Here is a 21,280-nt window from a genome sequence, read left to right on the forward strand (position 1 = left end):
TTCATGAGCTACTGTATACAGTGGGTGAGTTCGCAAATTCACCTTGGCTATCTTTTCCGATTTCAGAGCACTCATTTGAGTGTGCCAGAGCGCAGAATAACTAATGAATTTACCAACACTCAATACCAACACCTGCTGAATATGGCTGTTGTAAGTAAACATCGTCAAAAAAGCATAATTAAATTGTTGCCAGCAGCACAGTTAGTCACCAATGCTCTGGATAACATGAAAACAGCCTAACCAGGTCTCCTAGGGCAAGTAAAATGGTCAGAGTTTAGTGCTCTTTGTGTCTGGAAGTAGCTAGCAAGCTAGCCAACATTAGCCAGTTAGCTTTGGGTGCTTGACTGCCGTTCTGAGGTCAGAACGCTCGGATCAACCCTACTCCTCGGCCAGAGGGTCAGAATTTACGAACCCCCAGAGCGCACTCTGAGCACCCTCTGGCACTCCAGATTGAATTTACGAACACCCAGAGCGCACTCTGAGCACCCTCTGGCACTCCAGATTGAATTTACGAACACCCAGAGCGCACTATGAGCACCCTCTGGCACTCCAGATTGAATTTATGAACATACCCTGTTCCGTTTTTCAGAAGAAACATTTAGTTTTCTTTCTCAAACCAATCCTAAGTGCTTTTGGTCGAACATTTTCTAAGACATCCTATGAGTCTCAGTATCAGCGGCCTGCGACAGACCTAGTAATCTTAGTTTGGGTCAGTGTTTACCCTGGGACCCTAACTAGAGGGAACAGGTCAACAGATATTTAAGCCCCCCCAATACACCTGTTCAGATGAGATATTTGTCACTGATAGGCCTATAGTTAATACTGTGTTGTTACTGATCAAGTCTATTTCTGAGGGCAACCATTTTGTGACCATACTGTTTTGAAGAAATGTTTGGGGTGTGGTTGATTGAACTAATTAGGTCGGCCTATGTGTTAACTCTGGTTCTCAGTGTTTGTTTTTTCAAGTTTGACATACAGCATGTCTGCATATTGGCTTTAGATTTGGTGCTAAATCTATCCTACTTCCCTCCTCTCTCCCCACATGAAAAAATACTACAGTTTACTAGAATACTGCATTACTTACTATAGAATTATGTAGTGTACTGTAGAATACTATACGACACACTGTAGTATCCCTTGATCGTGAAGTACTTACTATAGAATATTGTAGTATACTATAGAATACAATAGTAAATACTACAGTAGTTTCTGGAAGAAAAACACTGTAGTAAATATTACAGTGATCTTCAAAAACACAACACTTTTTTAACTATAGTAAATACCACAGTATTTAATTAGCATATATGCTGCTCATTCCTCTCCCCCCATATCTCAATTTATGCCACCCATAAGTGAGAAACTTACATGTTAAGTATAGACCATATTGTGTTGCCTACAGATTTTTAGAAAATGTGCTCTTTTAGTATTTCTCCAGTAGATTTCCTCAAGGAGAAGGTCTACACATTTATGTCAAAGATAACGAGACAAAAACACTATAGTAAATACTACAGTAATGTCTGCAAAAACACTACAGTATACTACAATTCATTACCATAGTGCATATACAACAGTTTTCTTTTACTACAGTATTAATACTATAGTTAACTGTAAATACTACAGTGAATACTACAGTAATATAAATATAGTAATACTATAGTATTTTTTTCATGTGTTTCCTTTCTGCTGTGAAAGCAAGCCAATGCAACCTGACACGTATAGCTGAGCTCTCTCACCCTAATTCTATTACCTCTCATGTTTACAGTTACAGTAGGGATTAGGCCTGCGCTGCAGGCTGCCAACTGTGGACTTACAGTATAGGTACAAAACTGTTAATGCCATTTAATCACAGCAAGCGTCTCAGAGTAGGAGTGCTGATCTAGGATCAGTTCCCCCTGTCTTATATTTTATTAATTATTATCAAAAATTATACCATGGCATTGTTGAATAGTAATTTCTGATTGGTCTTGAAGGACATTCTAGAGCGTGCATTATTTCCCTACAACGCACTGTATATCAGCACGGTACAATTCAATGGCTATAGTTCATCCTTACATGGTCTATTGAGCTGCTTTTGAAAGCAAACGTCGAATTGAAAACATTATTGGTGTTGTTGAATTCAATTTTCATAATAGCAAGCTATGACTGATGGCCTGGTTAGCTAATAGTCAATTCTGTTTATTTGGTTACCAAGGCAACTACTGTAGCTATCTAGTAAACTTGCTATCTACTTTAATGGATGTTGAACACATTTCTAGCAGCAAATGAACACATTTCTAGCATGGTGTAACAGGGGACAATCAACTCCTGGCTCTATGAGTTCTCTGGAAAATAATGCCACTCCGTGGAAGGTTAGTACCACTCCGCTAGTGTTTCGTGGAACAACAACTTCCACGCCAGTTCATTATTTTCCAGGGAACTCATAGCGCCTCATTGATTATCGCTCACGTATAATAACGCTAAAACAGATCTTAGATTTGCACTCCTATTCTGAGAGGCTTTTATGAGTACAAGGCTTGGATTTATGGGCATGAACCTGATGCGTGAGTTGTTCAAAATAGAAGCACAGAAACTGCTTCTCTGGTTTATGATTCAGGAACTACTCTTGCAGTCAAGGTACATCTCTGGCATAGATCAAAAGCTTGGTGTACTTTTTGAAACTATGGTTGGGACGACAGCTTTGCAGATTTAATGACACGTTCAGAGGTCTTTTCTTTTGGGTAATGAGGTTAATATATGGATGTACAGGCGCCAGTGACAGCCCTCACCCAATGACCCTGGATAAAGAGTGTGTGTGTGTGTGTGTGTGTGTGTGTGTGTCAGAGATGGAACGGTTGTCACACACCTAGGACCTAAGCCGTTTGCCGCTCTGTAGTGTTTTTGATGGATGACTCTCATGCACCAATGACAAACAGCAACGCAGGGCAGGCCGGCATATTATAGCCTGGTTTACTGAGTTAATAGACACAGGCTCCTTAGTCTACTTGGAATACAACTTAGGTAGCCAATTCAATGTACTGTACACACCATTTTCCGGTTAAAATAGTTCCATTTCACTGTGACTGACCAGGCTTTAGAGAGATGTTTTAATAATTTTGTCTCAAGATTTGCAATGAACAGGGACAGTTGATGAACTACTGTTCTTATAATACGAAACATTTGCGGTACTTACTATATGACTGCTGTTTTTACAACCGTCTGAGGTAAAGCAGTGTACTGTTCAATTTTAGACGCGTCAATTTCACTGTATCTCCCTATGTAATGGTTAAACATTTACTCTGTCTGATTTTAAAGTTTAATACGTCTATTTTGAGAGTCTGATACCTCTGCATTAAACATTACAGTAAATGCTACTTTGAGGGACCAAATGACTCATTTATTGTGATAATGTCCTTATAAGCCATTATACACTATTTCCTCAGCTTGCTTTCCACACGCCGTCCATCATTCTCCTTAGTTCCTGATCTGTTCTGAAGGATCCTCTTATCTCTTCTACTTAATCATATGTTTAATCAGTGCTTGGGTTGTGTAGCTGGAGAGTGAGTGCCAGGGCATATTCAGTGGGGCGCACAACGGAAAACGTTTTAAAACAGTCTGCAACAGAAAACGAAAATTCGCGTTTTCTTAGTTCAGGTAGTCGTCCCTCTCTGTTTCGGTCTGCTTTCTTCAGTTTGGTGCTTGATGAATGTGGCCCTGCGGCTGTCTCCTTGGGTCTGGCTGGAATTTGAAGGCTGTATGTGGGTGTGGAAAGTGTCTCTGACGGGTTAGCTTTACACTCCCTCCAGTCTGCTCAGCTCCTCTATTGGAACCACATGTCGTCTTGCACAAAACACGACACAGATCAGGAGAGGCCGGGAGGGGACTGGCTGGCAGCTAATCAGTTCCAGCATTGCTGTAATAGTACTGAAGTTACTAGAGGGAGAGTAGATAGAATGTAAAGAGTGTGTACCAAATATTTGCCCATAGCAATCTAACCACTTGGGGAATCAAAAGTCGTTTTGAAGGATCTATCTTTCACAGTAAATCATTTTGTTTTTAACCCAGAGATGATGGTTTGACGAAAATCACCCAGATTATCGTGTAAGGTTAGCTGACACGGAGTGGGCATCTTGTCATGTTTACCAGATTGGGTTGTGGCACGTAACTCTACATATCATTGCAGTCCAATGATGTGAAGACAGTAGACACAGAGAAAACATGAAGTTCTATCACATGAATCTTCATCTTCCTTCAATCAATAGTAGCCAGCAGCCCCACCATCCGCCTGCTTCCCACTGCTGGCTTTATTGCCTCTTAAATGAATCTGCCCTGTAGAGGTGGGCATGGTTGATCCTTGGATGGGAGATGGTGCTGGATGTGTTGTCAGAGGGCCAGTAGGGGGCACTCTTCCCAATGGTCTAAGGAGACCCCAATAGCAGCGGTGAATTGAAATGGCGGCTGAACTTACAACAAATGCCTCGTTGTACATTCCCACCTACTCTTTTCTCTATGTTCATTAGCACAGTATACATAATCCCAATTTATTGGTGAATTGAACCTTGGCGCACGCCATAGTTTAAAAACTCTGTGGATAGTGCTAAAAACAATGACGTCACATCTATATGCATGTTCACTATTGAGTTGCAGTAACTCTGGGTCATTGAAACCCATTTTGTAATGTGGGAAATCACGCCACACCACCGCTGTGTCAAGGCAAGAGCCTATCAGTAAATAATAATGAATCACCTCTCCATAAAATACTCATTGTGATAAAAAAAAGAGGACCGGGGCATTATAATCCCAATTTCTTCAGTGAGACTTACAGGGCCTTCAGAAAGTATTCATGCACCTGTTTGTTTGTTGTGTTACAGCCTGAATTCAAAATGTATTCATTAATAAATTGTGTTTCTTTCTCACCGATCTGAACACAATTCCCCATAATGACTTATTGAAAACATGTATTTAGAAACGTTAGTTCTGTATTTAATTTTCAATAAATGTGCTATCTCACACAGTGCATTCAGAAAGGATTCAGCCCCCTTAACTTTTTCCACATTTTGTTACGTTACAGCCTTATTCTAAAATGTATTAAATTGTCCGTCCGTCCCCCCCTCATCAATCTACACATAATACCCCATAATGACAAAGCAAAAACAGGTTAATATCCCATAATGACAAAGCAAAAACACATTACCTTTACTCAGTAATTTGTTGAAGAACTTTTGGCAGCGATTACAGCCTCAAGTCTTCTTGGGTATGATGCTATATGCTTGGCACACCTGTATTTGGGGAGTTGGGAGACCATTCTTCTCTGCAGATCCACTCAAGCTTTGTCATGTTGGGATATTTTCAGTTATTCAGTTATTTTCAGGTCTCTCCAGAGATGTTTGATCGGGTTCAAGTCCAGAATCAAGGACATTAAGAAACTTGTCATGAAACCAATCCTGCATTTCTTGGCTGTGTGCTTAGGGTCGTTGTCCTGGTGGAAGGTGAACCTTCGCCCCAGTCTGAGGTCCTGAGCACTCTGGAGCAGGTTATCATCAAGGATCTTTCTGTACTTTGCTCCGTTCATCTTTCCCTCAATCCTGACTAGTCTCCCAGTCCCTGCCACTGAAAAACCTCCCCACAGCATGATGCTGCCACCACCTTGCTTCACCGTAGGGATGGTTCCAGGTTTCCTCCAGACGTGACGCTTGACATTTAGGCCAAAGAGTTCAATCTTGGTTTCATCAGACCAGAGAATCTTGTTTCTAATGGTCTGAGAGTCTTTAACTGCCTTTTGGCAAACTTCAAGCGGGCTGTCATGTGCCTAGTGGCTTCCGTCTGGCCACTCTACCATAAAGGCCTGATTGGTGGAATGCTGCAGAGATGGTTGTCCATCTGAAAGGTTCTCCCATCCCCACAGAAGTACTCTCAGAGTGACCATCGTGTTCTTGGTCACCTCAGTTTGGCCAGGCGGCCAGCTCTATTAAGTTTTGGTGGTTCCAAACTTGTTCCATTTAAGAATGATAAAGGCCATTGTGTGACCTTCAATGCTGCAGAAATATTTTGGTAACCTTCCCCACATCTGTGCCTTGATACAATTCTGTCTCGGAGCTCTAAGGACAATTCCTTTGACCTCATGGCTTGGTTTTTGCTCTGACATGCACTGTCAACTGTGGGACCTTACAGTGCCTTGCGAAAGTATTCGGCCCCCTTGAACTTTGCGACCTTTTGCCACATTTCAGGATTCAAACATAAAGATATAAAACCGTATTTTTTTGTGAAGAATCAACAACAAGTGGGACACAATCATGAAGTGGAACGACATTTATTGGATATTTCAAACTTTTATAACAAATCAAAAACTGAAGAATTGGGCGTGCAAAATTATTCAGCCCCCTTAAGTTAATACTTTGTAGCGCCACCTTTTGCTGCGATTACAGCTGTAAGTCACTTGGGGTATGTCTCTATCAGTTTTGCACGTCGAGAGACTGAAATTTATTTCCCATTCCTCCTTGCAAAACAGCTCGAGCTCAGTGAGGTTGGATGGAGAGCATTTGTGAACAGCAGTTTTCAGTTCTTTCCACAGATTCTCGATTGGATTCAGGTCTGGACTTTGACTTGGCCATTCTAACACCTGGATATGTTTATTTTTGAACCATTCCATTGTAGATTTTGCTTTGTGTTTTGGATCATTGTCTTGTTGGAAGACAAATCTCCGTCCCAGTCTCAGGTCTTTTGCAGACTCCATCAGGTTTTCTTCCAGAATGGTCCTGTATTTGGCTCCATCCATCTTCCCTGTCCCTGCTGAAGAAAAGCAGGCCCAAACCATGATGCTGCCACCACCATGTTTGACAGTGGGGATGGTGTGTTCAGGGTGAGGAGCTGTGTTGCTTTTACGCCAAACATAACGTTTTGCATTGTTGCCAAAAAGTTCAATTTTGGTTTCATCTGACCAGAGCACCTTCTTCCACATGTTTGGTGTGTCTCCCAGGTGGCTTGTGGCAAACTTTAAACAACACTTTTTATGGATATCTTTAAGAAATGGCTTTCTTCTTGTCACTCTTCCATAAAGGCCAGATTTGTGCAATATATGACTGATTGTTGTCCTATGGACAGAGTCTCCCACCTCAACTGTAGATCTCTGCAGTTCATCCAGAGTGATCATGTGCCTCTTGGCTGCATCTCTGATCAGTCTTCTCCTTGTATGAGCTGAAAGTTTAGAGGGACGGCCAGGTCTTGGTAGATTTGCAGTGGTCTGATACTCCTTCCATTTCAATATTATCGCTTGCACAGTGCTCCTTGGGATGTTTAAAGCTTGGGAAATCTTTTTTGTATCCAAATCCGGCTTTAAACTTCTTCACAACAGTATCTCGGACCTGCCTGGTGTGTTCCTTGTTCTTCATGATGCTCTCTGCGCTTTTAACTGACCTCTGAGACTATCACAGTGCAGGTGCATTTATACGGAGACTTGATTACACACAGGTGGATTGTATTTATCATCATTAGTCATTTAGGTCAACATTGGATCATTCAGAGATCCTCACTGAACTTCTGGAGAGAGTTTGCTGCACTGAAAGTAAAGGGGCTGAATAATTTTGCACGCCCAATTTTTCAGTTTTTGATTTGTTAAAAAAGTTTGAAATATCCAATAAATGTCGTTCCACTTCATGATTGTGTCCCACTTGTTGTTGATTCTTCACAAAAAAATACAGTTTTATATCTTTATGTTTGAAGCCTGAAATGTGGCAAAAGGTCGCAAAGTTCAAGGGGGCCGAATACTTTCGCAAGGCACTGTATATAGACAGGTGTGTGCCTTTCCAAATCATGTCCAAACAATTGAATTTACCACAGGTGAACTCCAGTCCTGTTTCAAGGATGATCAATGGAAACAGGATGCACCTGAACTCAATTTCGAGTCTTATAGCGAAGGGTCTGAATATTTATGTAAATAAGGTATCAAACATTTCTAAAAACCTGTTTTCACTTTGTCATTATGGGGTATTGTGTGTAGATTGATGAGGACATTTTTTTTTATTTAATCCATTTTAGAATAAGGCTGTAATGTAACAAAATGTGGGAAAATGTCAAGGGGTCTGAATACTTTCTGAATGCACCGTACATCCCTGAGTCATGACTTTATATAAGCACCTTTGGCAGTGATTATGACTGTGAGTGTGCACACCTGGATTATGCAACATTTGCCCATTTAAAAATTAAAAAAAATCTTAAAACTCTGTCAAATTAGTTGTTGATCATTGCTAGACAGTCATTGTCAAGTCTTGCCATTAGATTTTCAAGTTTAATTTAAGTCAAAATAGCCACTCAGGAACATTCACTGGCTTCTTGGTAGAAACTATAGTGTAGATTTGGCCTTGTGTTTTAGGTTTTTGCACCCAAACATAACTCTGTATTCAGGACAACAACAAAAAATAATCTCCACAGGCTTCCTTATTATCACTCTGTCATTTATGTTGGTATTGTAGAGTAACTACAATGTTGTTGATCCATCCTCACTTTTCTCCTTTCACAGCCATTAAACTCTGTAACTGTTTTAAAGTCACCATTGGCCTCATGGTGAAATCCCTGAGCTGTTTCCTTCCTCTCCGGCAACTGAGTTAGGATGGAAGCCTGTATCTTTGTAGTGACTGGGTGTATTCATACACCACCTGAAGTGTAATAAATAACTTCACCGTGCTCAAAGGGGGTATTCAATGCCAGCTATTATTTTTTTTACCCAGCTACCAATAGGTGCCCTTCTTTGCAAGGCATTGGACAACCTGCCTGGTCTTTGTGGTTGAATCTGTGTTTGAAATTCACAGTTCGACTGAGGGACATTACAGATAATCATGTTAAACATTATTTTTGCACACATGCAACTTATTACTGTATGTGACTTTTTTACTCCTGAATTTATTTAGGTTTGCACTAACAAACCCAGCTTTTCATTTATTATTAATTTGCCACAAAAAATAATCATTATAGAGTAGGACAGTGACCAAAAAAAATCTACATCAAAATCTATTTTATACACAACAAAATGTGGAAAAAGTCAAGGGGTGTGAATACTTTCTGAATGCACTGTATAGCTCATCCCTAATTTGACAGACGTGAAATGCTGGATATTAATTTGATCACTCTGTTGCATGAGACATTTTCTGCAAAGCAGGTAATGTAAAACTTGATGTGTATTTAAGGTTTAAAAACGACTTCTGAAGTTTTATCATTTGGACTTTGACATTTCAGACTTCTTTCACGAAAAAAGACTGTATATCAACCTCTACAAAATGTTCATTAATTATAATTGTTGCTGCAGGATTATTTTACTGTTTTAGCAAAAACCCTGCCTTTTCGATGCAGAGTAGGGACTATAGGAGGCCCTATAGCCACCCTACACTTCATCATCAGTGGCTTAGTGCGGCCGCTCAGTTAGTTTTTCATTAATGGACCTGCCACTTTAAACTGATGCATGGGGTGCCAGCCAAAGGTCTCTTGAAGTGAGGCCAGCTATGCAGCTATACTGCTACACACACACCACAGCACACCTCAACAGACTGACAGCTATTGTAGTCCTGGATGTTGTATAGTCTGATCACACCACAGTCAGTAAAGGTCGTAGCCAAAGTAGTTGTTCAAGTCTACCTGTGCCCATAACCTACATTAGCAGAACCATTTTCCCTCTGACGATTGGAGGCAGTAAACAGATGAAACCCTTTATTGTTGATCAATAAAGTACAACATATATCACATACATTACCAGTCAAAAGTTTGGACACACCTACTCAATCAAGGTTTTTTTTTTTTTACGATTTTCTACATTGTAGAATGATAGACATCAATACTATGAAGTAACAAATATGGAATCATGTAGTAACCAAAAAAAAGTGTTAAACATATAAAAATATATTTTAGATTTTAAATTCTATCAAAGTAGCCACCCTTTGCCTTGATGACAGTTTTGCACACTCTTGGCATTCTCTCAACCAGCTTCGTGAGGAATGCTTTTCCAACGGTCTTGAAGGAGTTCCTACATATGCTGAGCACTTGATGGCTGCTTTTCCTTCACTTGGCGGTCCAACTCATCCCAAACCATCTCAAATGGTTTGAGGTCGGGTGATTGTGGAGGCCAGGTCATCTGATGCAACACTCCAGCACTCTCCTTGGTCAAATAGCCCTTACACAGCCTGGTGGTGTGTTTTGGGTCTTTGTCCTGTTGAAAAACAAATGATAGACCCACTAAGCGCAAACTAGATGGGATGGTGTATCACTGCAGAATGCTGTGGTAGCCACACTGGTTAAGTGGGCCTTGAATTCTAAATAAATCGCAGACAGTGTCATCAGCAAACCACCCCCACACCATCACACCTCCTCCTCCATGCTTCATGGTGGGAACCACACATGCGGAGATCATCCGGTCACCTACTCTGCGTCTCACAAAAACACGGTGGTTGGAACCAAAAATCTCACATTTGGACTCATCAAACCAAAGGACAGATTTCCACCGGTCTAATGTCCATTGCTCTTATTTCTTGGCCGAAGCAAGTCTCTTCTTATTATTGATGTCCTTTAGTAGTGGTTTCTTTGCAGAAATTCGACCATGAAGGCCTGATTCAGTCTCCTCTGAACAGTTGAAGTTGATGTGTCTGTTACTTGAACTCTGAAGCATTTATTTGGGCTGCAATTTCTGAGGCTGGTAACTCTAATGAACTTATCCTTCGCAGCAGAGGTAACTCTGGTCTTCCTTTCCTTTGGCGGTCCTCATGAGAGACAGTTTCATCATAGCGCTTGATGGTTTTTGCGACTGCACTTGAAGAAACGTTCAAAGTTCTTGACATTTTCTGGATTGACTGACCTTCATGTCTAATTAAAGTAATGATGGACTGTTGTTTCTCTTTGCGCTGTTCTTTCCATAATATGGACTTGGTCTTTTACCAAAATAGGGCTATCTTCTGTATACCACACTACCTTGTTACAACACAACTGATTGGCTCAAATGCATTAAGAAGGAAAGAAATTCCACAAATTAACTTTTAACAAGGCACACCTGTTAATTGAAATGATTTCCAGGTGTCTACCTCATGAAGCTGGTTGAGAGAATGCCAAGAGTGTGCAAAGCTGTCATCAAGGCAAAGGGTGGGGGGTCTTTGAAGAATCTCAAATATAAAATATATTTTGATTTGTTTAACACTTTTTTGGTTACTACATGATTCCATATGTGTTATTTCATAGTTCTGATATCTTCAGTATTATTCTACAATGTAGAAAATAGTAAAAAATAAAGAAAAACCCTTGAATTGAGTAGGTGTGTCCAAACTTTTGACTGGTACTGTACTTTATTAGCATCTACATCTTACATATTTAAATAATATTGTTTTTATATTCTTTGGTCTCACTATGTTTGTGATAATGCTCAAATCTGGATTCAATAAAAATGTCTGCAAAATGGCAGGTTTTGTGCCTGATGGTGGCCTAACAAACTCAAACAAATGGTCGGTCCTGTCACGGTCTGAAGTCTGTGGGTTTACGGCAATGTTACATTATTTGGAGGAAAGTAGCGGAGGTGTATGTTGAAAGTGTGTGTGTGTGTGTGTGTGTGTGTGTTTAACTATACTTGTGGGGACCAGAAGTCACCACAGGAATATTTTAGATCAATCAACATTTTTACAAACTGGGGACATTTTGTTAGTTCCCACAAGGTCAAATGCTATTTCTAGGTGGTTTCCGGTCAAGGTTTGAGCCAATCAGTGTTAGGGTTAGAATTTGGTTTAGCGTTAGGAGCGAGGGTTAGTTTTCGGGTTGGGAGCTAATATTTGACCAGGGTTAGGAGCTAGTTTTCGACCAGGGTTAGGAGCTAGGGTTAGTTTGGGGTTACGGTTAGGTTTTGGGGTTAAGGTAAGGGTTAGGTTTAGGGTTAGGGAAAATAGGATTCTGAATGGGAATGAATTATGTGTCCCCACAAGGTTAATTATACGTGTGTGTGTGTGTGTGTGTGTGCATGCATGTAGAGTTTTGACTTCTGCTGTCATTTCAACATGCAGGAACACAAATACATGTGGCCATAACCATCCATCGGGTTGCTAGTATACAAGATTGAGTTTGAATGTGTGTGTGAATGCATTAGCTCAGTCAATACATAGTAGGGATCTGACCCTGACACTGTGGTGGTCATGTGGGCCTGGATAGAAGACTCCCAGGGTCCTTAGCCTTCATCCGCATGGCCAACAGACTGGATGACTTATACTCTGTCTCGGGCCCCGGCTCAAAGGAGTGGCCCCCGAGGGCCCCAGGGAAGCTGTGGAGGGAGTAGAGGCCGTTGATGCCAGGGTGGTGTTGGGGGTGATGGTGAGGGTGGTGTGGGTGGCTGGAAGACGGGGGCATGCCCATAAAGCCCACAGAGGGGAGGTTGCTGTGGGGATGGGGGTAAGGGCTCATACAGGAGGAAGACATGGTGTCAGGGCCCAGGACACAGCCCCCGCCGGACCCCCCTCCTGCACCTGGCCACAGGTTGCTCTGCATCTACAAAGGAAGAGAGCAGTCTGATTAGAGACCAATGACGACGCTCCACTGATAGGCTGCATAAAGGTAATTCCCATCATGCTATTTGAAATTTAAATGCCAATGCTTGGTAATTCAATGTATGGGTCTATATCATTATTGATTGGTTTGATTTGTTGATTGATTGGTTTAAAGGATTCTAATTAGTCTGTGATGATAATGAGAGAAGGGTTATAGCTAGTGACCTATGACCTATGAACTATGATCTATGTGTCAGTGTGTATGCTATCTAGTACCTATTGGAGGGAGGCAGGAGGGAGATATCGTATGTCGTGACCAAAGATCTATGTGTCAGGGTGTATGTTACCTAGTACCTGTTGGAGGGAGGCAGGAGGGAGATATCGTATGTCGTGACCAAAGATCTATGTGTCAGGGTGTATGTTATCTAGTACCTATTGGAGGGAGGCAGGAGGGAGATATCGTATGTCGTGACCAAAGATCTATGTGTCAGTGTGTATGTTATCTAGTACCTATTGGAGGGAGGCAGGAGGGAGATATCGTATGTCGTGACCAAAGATCTATGTGTCAGGGTGTATGTTATCTAGTACCTATTGGAGGGAGGCAGGAGGGAGGTATCGTATGACGTGACCAAAGATCTATGTGTCAGGGTGTATGTTATCTAGTACCTATTGGAGGGAGGCAGGAGGGAGATATCGTATGTCGTGACCAAAGATCTATGTGTCAGGGTGTATGTTATCTAGTACCTATTGGAGGGAGGCAGGAGGGAGATATGGTATGTCGTGACCAAAGATCTATGTGTCAGTGTGTATGTTATCTAGTACCTATTGGAGGGAGGCAGGAGGGAGATATGGTATGTCGTGACCAAAGATCTATGTGTCAGTGTGTATGTTATCTAGTACCTATTGGAGGGAGGCAGGAGGGAGATATGGTATGTCGTGACCAAAGATCTATGTGTCAGTGTGTATGTTATCTAGTACCTATTGGAGGGAGGCAGGAGGGAGATATCGTATGTCGTGACCAAAGATCTATGTGTCAGTGTGTATGTTATCTAGTACCTATTGGAGGGAGGCAGGAGGGAGATATCGTATGTCGTGACCAAAGATCTATGTGTCAGGGTGTACCTGGTACGTAGAGATATCATACGTAGCAGCAAAGTGGTTTCGCACCTCCTGGATCTTCCCATAGCGTTCCCTCTTCCTCCACTTGGCCCGGCGGTTCTGGAACCACACCTGACGAATCAAGAGAGAGACTAAGGGAGAGATTGGAGAGATGATTTTTCTCTACCATTATATAGGATCCCTGCCTTGCCATGTTCCTACCTGCCTGAAAGAATTTGGCTTCAATTTGTTAGAATTGTTCAATAGAACATAGAAATAGGCCCTGGGATATTGATTCATCTGGGGGGGTGACAAATATCTAATACTATTGCAAACTCTGTTAGCTACTGTAGCTGCATGGGTAGAGGGGACTTTGTATTTTCTGTGTAGAGTGGCATTATTCTACCTGTACACGGGCCTCTGTGAGTTCGGTCCTGAGGGCCAGCTGTTCCCGGGCGTAAACATCAGGGTAGTGAGTCTTCTGAAACACTTTCTCCAGCTCCTCCAACTGGAAGGTACTGAACGTGGTACGGTTACGACGTTTCTTGTTCTTGCCCGATAGGTCGATTGAGTCTGCTATGGAGTCCCCTGGTTGGAGACCGTTGGTTGGCTCCTTCAGCTTGATGCAGCAGTCTGAGCCAATCACGGGATAGCCCATGGGCTTGGGACCCGCCTTCTCTCTGGCTGAGGGAGGAGCATACAGGGAGGGAAAGAGAGAATGATGGTTACATGTTCAAAACAAAGTGTGTGTGTGTGTGTGTGTGTGTGTGTGTGTGTGTGTGTGTGTGTGTGTGTGTGTGTGTGTGTGTGTGTGTGTGCGCTCGCGCGTAAAGTACATTTCTGTGGTTAAGCAAGGCTCAGATGTTTACCCGTGGTAATGTTGTCACACAGAGATGCTCAAAAAAAAAAAAAAAAAAATGATGGTTTAGTCAGATTTGACCAGACACAACATTCCAGCCTACTGTAACACGGTTTGTTTTGATTCGCTGTCAACACCCTTCCTTAAATGAAGGTCTTGAATCACTGAGCAGAAAACAAACTCTGATGTGTGTATTAAACCATTTAGGAAGTTAGAAATTCGACCCCATTTGACCCATATTTGATAGAGAGTTACGATTGTGTGTATAAAATAACAAACCAATGAAATGGCAATCTACACTGAGTCTACAAAACATCATCAACAGCTGCTCTTTCCATGACATAGACCGACCAGGTGAATTCAGGTGAAAGCTATGATCCCTTATTGATGTCACTTGTTGAATCCACTCCAGTGTAGATGAAGAGAAGAGACAGGTTAAAGAAGGATTTTTAAGCCTTGAGGCAAATGAGAGATGGATTGTGTATGTGTGCCATTCAGAGGGTGAATGGACACGACAAAAGATTTAAGTGCCTTTAAACGGGCTATGGTAGTAGGTGTCAGGCACACCGGTTTGTGTCTAGAATTGCAACGCTGCTGGGTTTTTCACGCTCAACAGTTTCCCATTTGTGTCAAGAATGGTCCACCACCCAAAGGACATCCAACCAACTTCACACTGTGGGAAGCAATGGAGTCAACATCAATGGAGTCAATATGGACCAGCATCTCTGTGGAACGCTTTCGACACCTTATGGAGTCCATGATGACTGGATGACTGGACTGTACCATAATGTTTTACTCTGGGTGTGTTTGGATGACTGGACTGTACCATGATGTTTTACTCTGGGTGTGTTTGGATGACTGGACTGTACCATAATGTTTTACTCTGGGTGTGTTTGGAGGACTGGACTGTACCATAATGTTTTACTCTGGGTGTGTTTGGAGGACTGGACTGTACCATAATGTTTTACTCTGGGTGTGTTTGGAGGACTGGACTGTACCATAATGTTTTACTCTGGGTGTGTTTGGAGGACTGGACTGTACCATAATGTTTTACTCTGGGTGTGTTTGGATGACTGGACTGTACCATAATGTTTTACTCTGGGTGTGTTTGGATGACTGGACTGTACCATAATGTTTTACTCTGGGTGTGTTTGGATGACTGGACTGTACCATAATGTTTTACTCTGGGTGTGTTTGGATGACTGGACTGTACCATAATGTTTTACTCTGGGTGTGTTTGGATGACTGGACTGTAGATAGATGTATGGATGTTATTGTTCATGTTAATTGTCCCTCACAATGAAAACAGGGAGGGGACTGTGGATCTGTCTCCGTCCGTTAGTACATTGCTACATTACAGTAATAGTTATTAAGTGAAATTTGTTAGTCACACGCGGGGGTGGGGGCATCATTCGTAGGGACAACATGTTTACTGTTGCCTTGTTACAGTATGTCTAACTCTGTGGTCCCAGAAGAGAATCACTCTCCTTCAGTATCTACACTCTCCCTATGTCCTAAAGTTATATACATGTCCTAAAGCCTCACACAGGGACCATTTGAGAGCAGTCATTTAACATCAACCTAATTCAATTTCTGTCCCAAAACAGAGGGCTTTTCTTTCACCGTAACACAACATTCCTGTCCTGCGTCTACAAAATGGAAACCCTTTACCCAATGTAGTGCACTACTGTTGCCCGGGACCCTTAGGACTCTGGTCAAATGTAGTGCACTATATAGGGAATAGGGACCCTTAGGACTCTGGTCAAATGTAGTGCACTATATAGGGAATAGGGACCCTTAGGACTCTGGTCAAAAGTAGTGCACTATATAGGGAATAGGGACCCTTAGGACTCTGGTCAAAAGTAGTGCACTATATAGGGAATAGGGACCCTTAGGACTCTGGTCAAAAGTAGTGCACTATATAGGGAATAGGGACCCTTAGGACTCTGGTCAAAAGTAGTGCACTATATAGGGAATAGGGACCCTTAGGACTCTGGTCAAATGTAGTGCACTATATAGGGAATAGGGACCCTTAGGACTCTGGTCAAAAGTAGTGCACTATATAGGGAATAGGGACCCTTAGGATTCTGGTCAAATGTAGTGCACTATTTAGGGAATAGGGACCCTTAGGACTCTGGTCAAAAGTAGTGCACTATATAGGGAAAAGGATGCCATTTTGGATGTAACCCCCTGATGTCTATTTAGATCCAACCACACATTACAATCTAAGAATAAGTATTCAAAAAGAGGTCAAACATTCTGTAGTGTAGCTTTTACCAATGGTGTAAAGTATTTAAGTAAAAATACTTGAAAGTACTACTTAAGTAGTTTTTGGGGGTACCTGTACTTTATTTGACTATTTATATTTTTTTGACAACTATTTAATTTACTTCCTTACATTCCTAAAAAAAAAGTCCATACATTTTCCCTGACACCTTAAAGTACTCCTTACATGTTTAATGCTTAGCAGGACAGGAAAATGGTCCAATTCACGCACTAATCAAGAAAACATCCCTGGTCATCTACTGCCTCTTATCGAGTGGACTCACGAAAACACAAATCCTTTGTTTATAAATGTTGTCTGAGTGTTGGAGCATCCCCCTGGCTAGCCATACATAAAAAATAAAAATACAATGTAAGTGTGGCGTCTGGTTTGCTTAATATAAGGAATTTGAATTTTTTTTAAACTTTCGATACTTAAGTATATTTTGGCAATTTCATTTACATTTTGATACTCACGTATATTTAAAACCAAGTACTGTTAGACGTTTAATTCAAGTAGTAATTTACTGGGTGACTTTCACTTTTACTTGATTCATTTTCTATGAAGGAATCTTGACTTTTACTCAAGTATAACAAAAAAAAGAAATATTCCACCGCTGGCTTTTACCAAGAGCCCACATCCTCTCTCCCTATGGTCCAGTGTAATTGGAGATGCACAGTATGTGAAATGCATTACAAAACTGTGCAGTCGAGATAAAGTCCAAATGGACCAATGTGAGTATATACTGACGTCACGTAAATAATTTCAGCTGTTCTCTCCCTGGCCTCTTGTTCTGTGAAATGAAAAATGTTAAATTTCGGGAGCATTGGATTGGGTTGGACAGTATTTTATAATGGACTTCTTATGCAGATTAGATCATGAGATTGAAGTCTTGAAGCGTTAGTAACAAGTTTTGCATTTTTGTAATTGTACTTTTACAAATGTAAAATGGTTTCTTTTGAATCATTTTGCAGTTGTAAATGATTATGTTTTGACTGTGAAGGGTCAAGAAGTGTCAACATGCATGAGATCTCAGGTTAGGAATACCTGATCAATTGATCACCCCCCCTATCTCAATATATCTATTTCTTTCTATAACATTTTTATGCTATGTGGTATACCATCCCACGGCTATACCATCCTTAAACCCTAACCCTCCCCCCTCCCAAGCACCGATAGACAAAACAGGAAGACTAGTCTGCCTTTGAAGGTGTGTGAGTCTGACTGTGCCCCAGAATGTTGGACAGCAAGCAACTGTCATGTGGACCACATCTCCACTCAAATCTGACCCAGAAAACCAACACTCAGGTTAAACTGCTTTAGAGTTCACAGACTGACAACAAATGGATTTCTCTTGTCCCAAAAAAAGTATTCTAATCATACCAATATTTGGGGGTCTCAGGAACCGCAGTATTATATAGTCAACAACCCCTATTTTGAACATTTTAATAAACTCTTTCATTTAGGTGTTTATTTTTATTTTTTAACTTTGTGTGCATGCGTGTGCGTGCGTGCTCGGCGTGCATACGCACTAGTGTGTGCGTTCCTGTGTGTGTATGCACGCCTGCGTATGGGTCAAGTGAGTGTGCGTGGGTGGGTTGTGTTTGCTAATATCTGAAGAATCTAAGAAAATAAATCATTCAAGACCAGTCAAAGCCTATGGAAATAGAATATCATCCAGTCAATTTGACATCAGGCCTGTTATCTAGATTTCAGATAAAGATAAACTGTTGAGATGGAGGTTCTCTGCTCCATCATATGGCTGTCTTTGGCAACAACATGAATCAGACTGATATGAATGTTATTCTGAACACATACATCACTAAGTCCTTATCAGGACTCACATGCCTTCATTGGCAACTTTAGAGGATGGATTTCAAAACTTCAATAAATAATACTGAAGAACCATGTCATATCCTAAGACTTGAGTTCATGGGGTATTATACAAGTTTAATCAAGTGTTTCAAAGATGGACTGCTGTATTGTTGCATGCTTCAAGACAAATATTTTTGTTGTTGTTGTTGTTGATCAAATCTCACATTACATTATCAAAACATCTGAGTTGGCCAAAGTTTTATCTCATTTGCATTTTCAGTTTTTATATCTTTTAAGTTAATCTAGTTCTAATTTTAAATTCAATGGTATTAATGAATTGAATATATTTTACAATTATTTTGAGAATGTTCGAATGTGGTTAAATGTGATGATATTGAAAAAGAAAATGTAATCTGAAAAGTTTGACGTAAACAACAAAATGACACGGAGTCAAATTTGGCATAAAGGACATCTTGAGAATCTAATTTGGATATGTGCAACTTTACTTAGCTATTCAGAAACAAAAACAGAACTTTCAGATAAGAACATGATCAATTTCAAATGAACTTTAGCTGTATGATTATTTAAATGTATGAATGTATTTTGTGAAGGCTGCACGGGATTGATGTGTTTATACCGCACGGGTGGAAGTTTCCTGCATGGACGCCGTAATCACGCACCTAGACGGCTCAGTCACTTTCTGACCTTTGGCCCGCTCGCACTTTACATCAAAACTAATTGTGACTACCAGTGTCAAGTGCAGATAAAACCCGATGACATATTTATCACCAGTGATGTGCGTCCACTTTTACCAAATGATTTTTACATTGTGATAGCCTACATTTTGTGACAAAACTAAGGTAGCCTAAAGGCTAAAATACGTTTTTAGATAAAGTTGCACATTCATTTTAGTAGGCCTAGACAATTACGCGGGCTATATCATTTTGTAGTCGTCTAGGCTTATAACATGCCATGGCCCTATATATGTGTTTCAACATTTTATTAACATTTTATAGGCAACATTGGGGAAATTATGTGCACCAAAAAAAGAATTAAGTTCTGAAAAAGAGCTCGCAAGGAACAAAATATAGGCCTAATTCAATATGTTAGCCCTAGTATTATCATGTGTGGACTAAGTAAGCCGTAGCAGCATTCAGATCTATACTACAAAGTCATTCCGTTTTGGTGGGAGATTTCTTTGATCCGGGCCTGCTGTGGAAACTTTGGAACACTATCATAATGTATTCAAACAAGCTGAATAGTAATACAATTGTAGGTGAATAATTAAAATCAGACATTTAGTGAAAATGAATTACGATCATTGGAGGCCTTGAAAAATACACAGGCTGTGCAGCGCCAAAGAAACTCTGAAAATATAATTATCCGAGTCACCACACTATAAAGTCAAACTTGAAACAATTTGAGGTAGCTGGCTACAGAAATGTTGATCTCCATTATCTTTATCACGATGGATTTTTGCCAATGTTTGATAAGTCAAACGGTTTCCACAGGCAATAGACTCATGACATTATTCAGTTAGGCCTATATTATTTTGGTAAATAGCCTACGTTATAATAATATGAATAATAATAACGAATATTATGATAATTATTACTATTTTCGTAGCCTCACACACTGATGGCCGTGATTTCGATTATTTTAATAAAAACTCCACTTACCCTCCGAGTAATTGTCATAAAACGAGCCCTTCCCGCTTACTGATAAAACCTTTTGGTCCTGATTCATATTTTCCATGTATTTGCTGTGTTTGTTGGGCAAGGCGCGAGGATTCGTGGAGGCTGCCCCGTGCGTAAAGTCCGCGGGCGCGCCGTCGTTAAACCGTCCCATGGAGCTTGAGCTGTAGAAGTCACCCTGATCCCGGAGACTCAGACGGTGAGCGAGAGGAAGATGTGTACTTTTCTGTAGTTCATCGCAGGGAAGGAACGAACCTCCAGAACTATTCTGATCCAAACCGGGAGAGCTATTCAGTGTTGTCCGGTTTGGCTGCGAAGAGAAAGATAAACAACTGTCCGCCTCCATCATGAGGTCAGTCCGGGATGCACTTTAACGACTCTACTCTGGTCCCGGTTACAGTGAAAGCAAGGTTTCTGTGCGAGCGCGAGTTTTTTCTTACTCTTTTCTTCGTTTCAAGTGGGTGGGATTTAGGAGATCATGAACAAAGACCCGTGAAACAGGGAGGACCAAGCGGGACAGTGGGCTGATATGATCCGCCAAGAATTCAATCACGTGTGATTCCTGTCGCTACAATTAACCATTTAAATCCTCTTTCATTTTGTTACAAAAACAAGCAGATGACTAATTCGGGCTGGGATATAGAGAGCATTTTACGCAAGGCACATTAAACAAACATGAAGGCGTTTTGTTATGTTCAGTGCCAAATGGCCAAATGCGCCCGAGGAAATGTATTGGTGCGCTCGTTTCTTTCACTTTGTTTTACAGATTATATTATTTTAGACCCAACTGGCCGGATTAATGTCAATGTAACAGTAATTCTTTGTGATTAAATTCAGGGAATGTGGGGGATATCTATGGATATCTTGTATTATATTGCATCATAATCTGTTGGCTACAATTCATGCACAACGCTTGAATTTCAAGCTCTTTTTGATGTTCTTTCTCAAATGAATACGCATCATTTCAGTAGAACACTGCCGATACATATTAAAAACATTAGTGGGCCATCTGTTAGGCTATTTTTCTTAAATGTTGTTGGCTACATTTTGAATATCCACAACGAAACTCAACTAAGCC

At 41.0% G+C, this 21,280-nt stretch overlaps 1 protein-coding gene across 2 annotated transcripts; it reads right to left on the minus strand.

Annotated features, from left to right (window-relative positions):
• Window positions 1-11,204: 11,204 nt before the first annotated feature.
• On the minus strand, window positions 11,205-20,620 carry LOC109907096 (homeobox protein aristaless-like 3). 2 transcript variants are annotated; one of them, XM_031794956.1, is made up of 4 exons: window positions 20,188-20,620; window positions 13,978-14,255; window positions 13,641-13,703; window positions 11,205-12,474 (listed from the first exon to the last, which is right to left on the minus strand). In XM_031794956.1, the coding sequence occupies exons 1-4, from the start codon at window positions 20,549-20,551 to the stop codon at window positions 12,124-12,126; spliced, it is 1,056 nt and encodes a 351-aa protein (XP_031650816.1). In that variant the 5' UTR covers window positions 20,552-20,620; the 3' UTR covers window positions 11,205-12,123. The 2 variants fall into 2 exon arrangements, with proteins under 2 accessions (XP_031650816.1, XP_031650815.1); XM_031794955.1 differs by having other exon boundaries at window positions 13,596-13,703; window positions 20,188-20,606.
• Between the last annotated feature and the right edge of the window lie 660 nt (window positions 20,621-21,280).

The sequence above is a fragment of the Oncorhynchus kisutch genome, linkage group LG17 (assembly GCF_002021735.2).
Source record: "Oncorhynchus kisutch isolate 150728-3 linkage group LG17, Okis_V2, whole genome shotgun sequence".
Taxonomy (NCBI): domain Eukaryota; kingdom Metazoa; phylum Chordata; class Actinopteri; order Salmoniformes; family Salmonidae; genus Oncorhynchus; species Oncorhynchus kisutch.

Bases quoted from the DNA above. Each gene is read 5' to 3' on its own strand.
- LOC109907096 (XM_031794955.1), bottom strand. From the start codon at position 20,551: ATGATGGAGGCGGACAGTTGTTTATCTTTCTCTTCGCAGCCAAACCGG. The intron at 14,256-20,187 runs GTAAGTGGAGTT...CTCCTCCCTCAG, and splicing joins TTATGACAATTACTCGGAGG to CCAGAGAGAAGGCGGGTCCC. The intron at 13,704-13,977 runs GTAGAATAATGC...TTGATTCGTCAG, and splicing joins TCACAGAGGCCCGTGTACAG to GTGTGGTTCCAGAACCGCCG.